The sequence below is a fragment of the Oncorhynchus kisutch genome, linkage group LG12, assembly GCF_002021735.2.
Source record: "Oncorhynchus kisutch isolate 150728-3 linkage group LG12, Okis_V2, whole genome shotgun sequence".
NCBI classification, from domain to species: domain Eukaryota; kingdom Metazoa; phylum Chordata; class Actinopteri; order Salmoniformes; family Salmonidae; genus Oncorhynchus; species Oncorhynchus kisutch.
In genome coordinates, this window is record NC_034185.2 from 2,490,177 (window position 1) to 2,502,093 (window position 11,917).

General features: G+C 44.7%; 1 protein-coding gene across 1 annotated transcript; it reads left to right on the forward strand.

Moving 5' to 3' along the window:
* Positions 1-5,041: 5,041 nt before the first annotated feature.
* On the forward strand, positions 5,042-8,848 carry LOC109886122 (protein LRATD1). Its single transcript, XM_020477863.2, has 3 exons — positions 5,042-5,190; positions 5,830-6,001; positions 7,436-8,848. Exons 2-3 carry the CDS (start codon positions 5,873-5,875, stop codon positions 8,093-8,095), a joined length of 789 nt encoding a protein of 262 aa, XP_020333452.1. The 5' UTR covers positions 5,042-5,190; positions 5,830-5,872; the 3' UTR covers positions 8,096-8,848.
* The last annotated feature ends 3,069 nt before the right edge of the window (positions 8,849-11,917 follow it).

Genomic DNA, 11,917 nt, shown 5'->3' on the forward strand with positions numbered 1-11,917 from the left:
ATCCGTAACTGCCCATCTTAACAACACATCCTAACAACCCACCCGTAACTGCCCATCCTAACAACCCATCCTAACAACCCATCCTAACAACCCATCAATAACTGCCCATCCTAACAACCCATCCTAACAACCCATCCTAACAACCCATCCGTAACTGCCCATCTTAACAACACATCCTAACAACCCATCCTAACAACCCATCCTAACCTCCCATCCTAACCTCCCATCCTAACCTCCCATCCTAACAACCCATCCTAACAACCCATCCTAACAACCCATCCGTAACAACCCATCCGTAACTGCCCATCCTAACAACCCATCCTAACAACCCATCCATAACTGCCCTTCCTAACTGCCCATCCTAACAACCCATCCTAACAACCCATCCATAACTGCCCATCCTAACAACCCATCCTAACAACCCATCCTAACAACCCATCCGTAACTGCCCATGCTAACAACCCATCCTAACAACCCATCCCAACAACCCATCCTAACCTCCCATCTGTAACTGCCCATCCTAACAACCCATCCTAACAACCCAACCTAACAACCCATCCGTAACTGCCCATCCTAACAACCCATCCTAACAACCCATCCTAACAGCCCATCCTAACAGCCCATCCTAACAGCCCATCCTAACCTCCCATCAATAGTTGATAAAGTGGAAATCTGAGGCCATAACCTGCAAATACAGAACATTGGCTGTACATGCCTTTTAGATAAGCCTATGTTACTGCTTATAACTACCAACATTTTGGTACGCTATTTAATTAACTCGTCTATAGTTGGATACATTCAGCTTCTCTTCTGTCATTACTTGTTGCCCTAGAAGACAAAATAAACCATTGCTCACCAGAATAATGTCATAACTGGATAGAATGAATGATGTCATAAATAGATAGAATGAATGATGTCATAAATGGATAGAATGAATGCTAGTTGACATTGTAAAGTTGGTTTTCTTTTTCCTCCTTCATCTCTACTTCTCTCACACAGCAAAGATGTTTAGGGACCGGGGAGAAAATGCAATAACTCAACTAGTTTTAAGGAAATGAAAAGCTGTTAAAATGACTCAACATGTTATTGATAAGATTTCAGTTTGTCTTGAAGGCATATTTTATGTGGTTGAAATACTATAAGCTTTTACGATGCTAAGATGCTGAAAGAAATACATACTATTTCTCCATTCCTGTGCCTGAGTCTAAACGTACATAATTAATGCTTAATTCTGCAGGAGATATTATATTACGCTATGTGAGAGGTTATAGACCTACAATCAGTGTCCAGGATTTCAGTTAGGCTACTATTATAAAGTTTAACCAATCTGAACAGTAATGTTCCCTTAATGTGCCATTTTGAGGTCCCCGTCTCCTTATTGTCAAATGTGTATAGCGCCTTACAATCATCACACATAGCATAGACGGCACTGCCATCATCCTCTTCTACCATTTCACCAAATATTTCCCAGACATTGATCTACCAAGAGAGTTCTCATCTATATTTTTCGTAGCCGTCTATTTACCACCACAAACCAATGCCGGCACTAAGACCGCACTCAACCAACTCTATAAGGTTATAAGCAAACAAGAAAATGCTCATCCAGAAGCAGCACTCCTAGTGGCCGGGGACGTTAATGCAGGCAAACTTAAATCAGTTTTACCTAATTTCTACCAGCATGTCACATGTGCAACCAGAGGGAAAAAGACCACCTTTATTCCACACACACACAGAGACGCATACAAACTCTCCCTTGCCCTCCATCTGGCAAATCAAATCAAATTGTATTTGTCACGTGCGCCGAATACAACAGGTGTAGACCCTACAGTGAAATGCTTACTTACAAGCCCTTAACCAACAATGCAGTTTTAAGAAAAATCTGTGTTAAGTAAAAAATAGACGAGTAAAAAATAGAAAATAAAGTAACAAATAATTCAACAGCAACAGTAAATAACAATAACAAGGCTATATACAGGGGGTACTGGTACAGAGTCAATGTGCGGGGGCACCGGTTAGTCGAGGTAATTGAAGTAATATGTACATGTAGGTAGAGTTAAAGTGACTATGCATAGATAATAAACAGACAGTAGCAGCAGCGTAAAAGAGGGGTCTGGGTAGCCAGTTGATTAGCTGTTCAGGAGTCTTATGGCTTGGAGGTAGAAGCTTTTAAGAAGCCTTTTGGACCTAGACTTGGCACTCCGGTACCGCTTGCCGTGAGGTATTAGAGAGAGTCTACGACTAGGGTGGCTGTCTTTGACAATTTTTAGGACCTTCCTCTGACACCGCCTGCTATAGAGGTCCTGAATGGCAGGAAGCTTGGCCCCAGTGATGTACTGGGCCGTACGCACTACCATCTGTAGTGCCTTAAGGCCGGAGGCCGAGCAGTTGCCATACCAGGCAGTGATGCAACCAATCAGGATGCTCTCAATGCTTCAGCTGTAGAACATTTTGAGGACCTGAGGACCAATGCCAAAAAATGTCAGTCTCCTAAGGGGGAATAGGTTTTGTCGTGCTCTCTTCACGACTGTCTTGGTGTGCTTGGACCATGTTAGTTGGTTGGTGATGTGGACACCAAGGAACTTGAAGCTCTGAACCTGCTCCACTACAGCCCCGTTGATGAGAATGGGGGAGTGCTCGGTCCTCCTTTTCCTGTAGTCCACAATCATCTCCTTTGTCTTGATCACCACACGGCCAGGTCTCTGACATCCTCCCTATAACGTGGTACATTTCTAACTCAAAACAGCAGTACAGTATTTCTTCATCAACATCTTTATGCTTTCATTAATAAAATAATGATATAAATACTCTTTCAAAATGCCAATGTGTATTTAGTTATGGATCCATAACGAATTACTATGGGAGTAAATATCAGTGAATTACAGAAATATTGGAACAAAGTTGTCTAATGAAGGTAAACAAATTAAATGTTGCTTACTGGAAAATACTCTTTCAAACACACGATCACGTTGTACAGCGCCATTATGGCTATTAGCTATTTTGGCCTTTATGGGCGGCGCACAATTGGCGCAGCGTTTCTCCCTCTAAAAAGAGAAATAAATGTTTTGGTCTTTATTCAGATTACAATTTTCAGTCTTTCATTTTTTGGAAAACAAAATAATCTCCAAAATATTATTAGAAAGGATCAAATTGACAGTCATATAGTTGGCACAAATCTGAGTGACTAACTCATTCATGGCTTTGGATCAAAATAAATAGGTACCAACATTCTTTCTGATAGTCTTTAATAAATACATGTTTGGTTGTGGACGACATCATCATTAATGAAAATGATGTGGTAAAGTCCTCAATGGTTTCGGATGAATCACGGAACATATTCCAGTTTGTGGTAAACTATCCTGTAGCTTAGCATCCGCTTCATTTTGGTAATCTGACCACTTCTGTATTGAATGTGTCACTGGTACTTCCTGTTTGAGTTTTTGCTTGTAGGCAGGAATCAGGAGGATAGAATGAATGTCAGATTTTGCCAAATGGAGGGCGAGGGAGAGCTTTTTATGCATCTCTGTGTGTGGAGTAAAGGTGGTCTAGAGTTGCTTTCCCTCTAGTTGCACACGTGCTAATAGAAATGAGTTCAAACAGATTTCAGTTTTCCTGCATTAAAATCCCAGGCCACTGACCCTGACCCTGGAACTGACCCTGGGACTGACCCTGGGACTGACCCTGGAACTGACCCTGACCCTGGAACTGACCCTGGAACGGACCCTGACGCTGGAACTGACCCTGACCCATGAACTGAGCCTGGCACTGGAACTGACCCAGCACTGATCCTGGAACTGACCCTGGCACTGGAACTGACCCTGGCACTGACCCTGGCACTGACCCTGGAACTGACCCTGGAACAGACCCTGACCCTGGAACTGACCCTGGTACTGGCACTGACCCTGGAACAGACCCTGACCCTGGTACTGACCCTGACCCTGGAACTGACCCTGGTACTGACCCTGACCCTGGAACTGACCCTGGTACTGACACTGACCCTGGAACTGACCCTGGTACTGACCCTGACCCTGGAACTGACCCTGGTACTGACCCTGACCCTGGAACTGACCCTGGTACTGACCCTGACCCTGGAACTGACCCTGGTACTGACCCTGACCCTGGAACTGACCCTGGCACTGACCCTGGAACTGACCCTGCTTACTTAATCATGTTTTTGTTCTACTTTACTTTATAGTATTACAGATATTGATTACTGCATTGTTGGGAAAGAGCATGCAAGAAAGGTATTTCACTACAAAATGTGAAACTTAAAAGGGAATGTGTTCTCAGTCAACTTACCTGGTAAAATAAGGGTTAAATTACATTATAGTCATTTAGTAGACACTTATGTACACACACCTCTCTGTCTGTCTAGTATTCTAGTATTCCTCCTCCCTACAACACCCCCCCCATATGTTAACATTGCCAAAGCAAGTAAAGTGGATAATATACAAAAGTGAAATGAACAATATAAATGAACAGTAAACATTACACTCACAGACGTTCCAAAAGCATAAAGACAAATCTCATATTATGTATATATACAGTATCTCTCTGTCTCGTATTCCTCCTCTCCCTCTAACAACAACACCACACCACCCTCCGCCAGGCCCTTACAACCGGATGTTCTGCTTTTCAGGGGGAATGGAACCTGTCCTGCGCTCCAGTTTGGACATTAACGAAGTGACACTCCATGTTAACTCCTCCTCCACATTCTCTGGATTGGTTGAACAGTGCTGAAGAGAACCTCCCACGACAGTGGTTCCTCATCTTGTCATGGGCAGTATGTAGGATCTAGTTTCAGATGTTGTTTTCTACGCATGCTACAGTAGGTTAGGCCACAGTAACAAACCCCCACCACTCGCTGCTCCTCGCCCACGCTATTGGAGTCTGGCTTGATTGACGTGGGGATCAGGCTTTCTGATAGGGCCAAGGCAGAATGAGAAATTGACCTTGGACCAATGGGCTGCGCCGAGGGCGGGTATTGCTAGTGAAGGCGGAGCTCTCCGAGTTAGACCTATTTAAAGACGAGAGGAGCCGAAAACACACGTTACGCACACAGGGCTGCGGGAGGATTGGGGGATAGAAGGCAAGTGTAAAAGAGAGAGAGAGAGAGAGACAGACAGAGGCGGAGAGAGAAAGCCCACGGATGGAACGACAGGATATATAACCGTTTGTCCGGGTCTTGTGCAGGTAACCACTTCTATTAATCCGTCTTCCACACTCAGTGTGTTAAAGGTTCAATCATGCGTTATTATCCCACGGTGCGTCTGTCTGGCATGGACACATCTGAAGCTTTTTGTCAGGGCGCACTCTTTTCTTTCTGCAAGAGGGCAGAAGTGCACCTGGCTCTCTCTCTCTTTTCCCTTTTTAACTGTGGCTTTTCTGGCCTGCTCTCTCTCTCTCCAGCCCAGCTGTTTTCTCAACCTTTGTCGTTCAGTAAACCAGAGTAGATGCCTGGTTAAAGGCATGGGATAGGATGAGCGCGACAGACCACAGTGTTCTCGTCTTTCAAAAGGAACGCGGTTCAGTAACTGGAGAGTTGATCATTGACCTCACTACGTGACTGTTTTCTCTGGATGTGGAGTATTTGAGTCTAGCCGACCAGTGCAGTCTACTGGGCACTGCGCGCACTATTTTTGAATGCAAATGTAAACCTCTTAACTACGTCACTCTAGTGAAAGTATTTTTTTATATTTCTCCAACTTGTGATTTAGTGTAGTGATTTAGTGGAGATTCCTTTTTAGTTGTTTTTGTTTCCCAACACTCACGTCTCTGTCCCCCTCTCTCTTCCCCACTTGGTCTCCCACCCATCCCCTCCTACCTCCCCAGGCACCTTATTCCATGCCTGTCCTCTGCTGGGGCTTTGTCATTGATGGGAAACCACCTGGACCGGATAACCCACCTCAGCTACAGCGAGCTGCCCACCGGAGATCCGTCCGGACTGGAGAAAGAGGAGCTTAGGGTTGGAGTAGCATACTTCTTCTCCGACGAAGAGGAGGAGGTGGATATTATTTTTGTACATACATATATATTTTTTACAATATGTTGCAATGTTGGGAGGGGAACCTGTAACTTTGTTAGTTGGACTGTGTGCATGTGTATCGCTGCTGCTTTCGTTGTTCTCCTTTCCCCCAACCTGGGCTCCAACAAGGGATCATCTAAACACAACTGCCTCCTTTGAAACATTCTTACCCATCGCTCCACAAAAGCTGTGGCCCTAGATGAGCAAGGGAAACCACTACTTCAAGGGCTCAGTGAGAGTCATGTCACAGATTGAAACGCTACTAGCGCGCACCGCTAACTAGCTAGCCATTTACACCAGTTACACAGGTATCCTGTGCATATAACAAAATTAAACTCTGATTTTGATACATCTTTTCTTCCAATAAATGATTCTGTAATATTATATAATCTTTATGCTTTAAGGTTTTTATTGACATAAAAACGCGTGAAACGGTGTTTTTTAACAAACGTATTGCCTTATTTTTTTGTATTTACATTTTACATTAATATTTAAAATTGTATTAAATGAGGTAATTAAGGTTCTTATCCAAGGCCCGGTTTCCCGGTATCGACGTAACCCAGGCTCGCGTGTTTTTAACGATGCATCGGGTTTGAACTTGCAACCTTCCGGTTACTAGTCTAACGCTCTAACCACTAGGCTACCCTGCCGCCCCAGAAGACAGAAGCCTACAAGTACAAAAAAATAGAACTCAATTGATTGAATATGAAATGTATTGTAATATGCTACAACTAGGCCTTTGCCTAGCGTTTATATTTTAGTGTAGTAATCTCTCGGTTTCCATACGTGGCTCGTTTTTGTATCAATTACAAAGACAACTTTGTACTAAAGGTATCGAAAGTCACAGAGCCGGATAGTTTTTTATTATTTATTATTTTATTGTATGTTCAGCGTTCTGTTTTATAAAGTGACGTGGCAAAAAATCTGAAAAAAAAGCATCTTACACTTAGCTACGACTGGAAGGTAAAGTTAAAACTGACGGTTTTGGGGGAAACAGCTCGGAGATTTAACAATGCTCCTAATGAGGAACTTAATTAGCCTCAAAGATGCTTTTGGGAAAACTGAACCCTGAGCGACTTACATGAGCAATTCGGTTTAAGTACCTTGCTCATGGGCACAGACGTGTTTTTCCCACCTAGTCAGCATAGGGGTTTAAACCAGCGACCTTTCGGTTTCTGTGCCAACGCTCCTTTGGCTACCTGCCATTTCATATTTCATCGCACTGTTGAGAGGAAGCGCTCAGGTAAGCATTTCATTGTGCCATTTACGCTGTATGACTAAGAAACGTTTTGTTTTGCTCTTCAGGGTTTTAGGCTCGGTATCTTTAAAACACTTAGTGACCACCGCTGATGGGCTTTACAAAATAAATGTCATCGATTGAAAGTCATTTGATTTTGTTTTTTGATTTTCCAGGTGGATGATGGCGGAGGAGGCTACACCAAGGACCCCAGCCAGGAGGGCCCCGGGGCGGTCAGCGAGCTGGAGTACTCCGCATTCTGCTCACAGGAATGCATCTTCTCCAAGCTCCGCGAAAACCAGGACTTGAACGTGTACTCCGCCAAAACTTTGCTCTCCATGTGCAAGCCAGGGGACCTTGTGGAGCTAGTATCCACATCACAGGCACCTCACTGGGCTGTGTACGAGCTCAACGACCAGGTGATACACCTGCATGAGGGGGAGATACGGAAGGACAGCCTGACTGAGATAGGACGGGGCCGGCGTGGACGGATAGTGAACAGCCGCTACCGGTTCCGACCGCTGCCCTCCGACCTGGTGCTGCAGAATGCCGCCGGCCACCTGGGCCTACACAGCGGGGACATCTGCTGGACCAGCTCTGAGAACTTCGCCGCCTGGTGTCGTTTTGGGAAGCGGGAGTTCAAGGCGGGAGGCGAGGCACACTCTGCAGAGCAACAGTACTTTCTCAAAGTGCACCTCGGTGACGGGACTCGGAATGGACACGCGCACACACTGGTGTTCCGTAGCCTGGAGGATATGATCCGGGAGAGGAGGAGGGTTGACGCCAGTGGGATTCTGAAGGAGCTTTCTTTAGGAGTCAGCGGCGGAAAGGAGTGATGATTAATATGATGGCCTATACTCTCTTCTTTCCTTTCAGAGAGAGAGGGAGCTGTTTGCAGGCTGGCTGCGTCTGTAACACTGGTGACACTGTAGGAGAGAGATTGTGATCATATTGCAGCAAAGTAGAAAATAGCCCACAAGGACGAGACAGACAAACGTTCATGTAAACATTGACAACTGCTCTTGTTTGTTTGAGCGTGGTTTCTTTCTGCTCCGACATGTCACCCTGTACCTTTTTAACACGACTCCACTCGCTTGGTTTATTTCTCCTCCCACTGTGTTCTTTCTCTGCATAAGGGCATCTGCTGCTGCTGGTGGTGCTGCTGCTGGTGGTGCTGGTGCTGGTTCTAGTGCTGCTGCTGCTGGTGGTTCTAGGGCTGCTGGTTTTTGCTGCAGCAGACTATTGCAAGAGAGAGAGAGAAAGAAAGAGAGACAGAAAGAGGGAGATATCTGTTGGATTTCCCCGGCGTTCTATTTTTTTACTCGTTTACATTAAAAACCTGGGACTGAACGAACATTCAACCTTAAACCACCTATTCATGTTGTAGCCTACCAGAGAGACGGACCGATGGGCAGGCAGACACCATTTTGTTCTGTTTTCTGCCCCCTGGTGTTTGTTTGGAAAGCTACGTTCATACATTGATTGGTTTGCATTTGAGTCCCATATTTTTGTATTTGAGTTGGTGACTTCTTTCTCCCTGATTGGTGGATTTTTCTGTTCTAATAAACAGAGGTTGCAACATGAAACTATTTTATGGTCTGAGAGATACTGCTGTTACACACACACACAACGAGACATTAAAATTGAGCCCGTAGCCTAATGTATATTTGGTGACCCCGCCTCGTTCGGCCTGGGGGGCAGCCCTATCTCTACATTTGGAAATGGTCCCCCCCCCCCCCCCCCCCCCGGTCGTAACGTAGCGACCAGCAGGGTCTACAGAACAGGAGATGTTTTTTACAATGGGAACAGACTCCAGGAGTCCGTGACTTATTCATCTTGTTGCCAGGCAATTGTGCGTCTGGGAACGAGGTTTTGTGATCTATATACAATGACCATGTTTCCATTATTGTACCACTATTTAGCCCCCCCCCCCCCCAAAAAAAAAGGGAGAAGCATTCCGTGTGCCAACAATGCTATAACATAAGACGCCAAAGTTGAGTCACGAGTATGTTGTGTCCATGTTCTGGTTTATATTGTAAGTAGGTACTAAACATTGGTTACGGAAGAGGTCAGTTCCTCACTTTACGACAGTGTTTCTGGATAAAGGCTTTATGGCTCTAATCAGTTCACGACTGCTGCCTTAGGCATTAGGTCACATGCAGTTGGGAAAGATGCAACTACTGGGATGTGATGGGAGGGGTTAGAGACAAGTGTGTTATTTCTATTCCCTGTGATGTTGGTGAGAATATAAAACCTCTGGTTTACTGAGGGGTCAGAGAAGAGAGAGACGAGACGGGAAAGAGAAAGAGAGGAGGGAAAGAGAAAGAGAGGAGGGACAGAGAGACAGACACGGGGAGAGAGAGAGAGAGATGGGGGATAGAGAGACAGAGACGGGGAAGAGAGAGAGAAACGGGGAGGGAGAGAGAAGAGGCTGGGGGGAGAGAGAAAGACTGGGAGAGAGAAGAGGATAGGGAGAGAGAAAGACGGGGAGAGAGAAGAGGAAGACACATGGGGAGAGAGCGATAGATGGGGAGAGAGAGAAGACACATGGGGAGAGAGCGAAAGATGGGGCGAGAGAGAAGACATGGGGAGAGAGCGATAGACGGGGAGAGAGAGAAGACATGGGGAGAGAGCGAAAGACGGGGTGAGAGAAGACACATGGGGAGAGAGCGAAAGACGGGGAGAGAGAGAAGAGGATGGGTAGAGAGCGAAAGACGGGGAGAGAGAGAAGAGGATGGGTAGAGAGCGAGAGAGAAGTAGAGGAAAAAAAGAGAGGGGGAGACATGAAAAGGGAGAGCAAGGGCGAAAGGCAGATGGTGAGAGATGGATAAAGGGAGAAGGATGGATAGAGAGAGGATGGATGGATGGATAGAGTGAGGATGGATAGAGGTTGGATAGAGGATGGATGGAGAGGATAGAGGATGGATAGATAGAGGATAGAGGATGGATAGAGAGGATAGAGGATGGATAGAGGATGGATAGAGAGGATAGAGGATGGATAGAGAGGATAGAGGATGGATAGAGAGGATAGAGGATGGATAGAGGATGGATAGATAGATAGAGGATGGATAGAGAGGATAGAGGATAGATAGATAGAGGATGGATAGATAGAGGATGGATAGATAGATATAGGATAGAGGATGGATAGACAGAGGATGGGTAGATAGATAGAGGATGGATAGATGGATAGAGGATGGATAGATAGAGGATAGATAGATATATATAGGATAGAGGATGGATAGACAGAGGATGGGTAGATAGATAGAGGATGGATGGATAGAGAATGGATAGATAGAGGATAGAGGATGGATAGATAGAGGATGGATAGATAGAGGATAGCAGATGGATAGATAGAGGATGGATAGATAGAGGATGGATAGATAGAGGATGGATAGATTGAGAATGGATAGATAGAGAATAGAGGATGGATAGATAGAGGATAGAGGATGGATAGATAGAGGATGGATAGATAGAGGATAGATAGATAGAGGATAGAGGATGGATAGATAGAGGATAGATAGATAGAGGATAGAGGATGGATAGATAGAGGATGGATAGATAGAGGATAGATAGAGGATGGATAGATAGAGAATGGATAGATAGAGGATGGATAGATAGAGAATGGATAGAGGATAGAGGATGGATAGATAGAGAATGGATAGAGGATAGAGGATGGATAGATAGAGAATGGATAGAGGATAGAGGATGGATAGATAGAGAATGGATAGAGGATAGAGGATGGATAGATAGAGAATGGATAGAGGATAGAGGATGGATAGATAGAGGATAGAGGATGGATAGAGAGGATAGAGGATGGATAGATAGAGGATGGATAGAGGGGATAGAGGATGGATAGAGAGGATAGAGGATGGATAGAGGATGGATAGATAGATAGAGGATGGATAGAGAGGATAGAGGATAGATAGATAGAGGATGGATAGATAGAGGATGGATAGATAGATATAGGATAGAGGATGGATAGACAGAGGATGGGTAGATAGATAGAGGATGGATAGATGGATAGAGGATGGATAGATAGAGGATGGATAGATATATATAGGATAGAGGATGGATAGACAGAGGATGGGTAGATAGATAGAGGATGGATGGATAGAGGATGGATAGATAGAGGATAGAGGATGGATAGATAGAGGATGGATAGATAGAGGATGGATAGATAGAGGATAGATAGATAGAGGATGGATAGATAGAGGATGGATAGATAGAGGATGGATAGATAGAGGATAGATAGATAGAGGATAGAGGATGGATAGATAGAGGATAGATAGATAGAGTATAGAGGATGGATAGATAGAGGATGGATAGATAGAGAATGGATAGAGGATAGAGGATGGATAGATAGAGGATGGATAGATAGAGGATAGATAGATAGAGGATAGAGGATGGATAGATAGAGGATGGATAGATAGAGGATAGATAGAGGATGGATAGATAGAGAATGGATAGAGGATAGAGGATGGATAGATAGAGGATGGATAGATAGAGAATGGATAGAGGATAGAGGATGGATAGATAGAGGATGGATAGATAGAGAATGGATAGAGGATAGAGGATGGATAGATAGAGAATGGATAGAGGATAGAGGATGGATAGATAGAGGATAGAGGATGGATAGAGAGGATAGAGGATGGATAGAT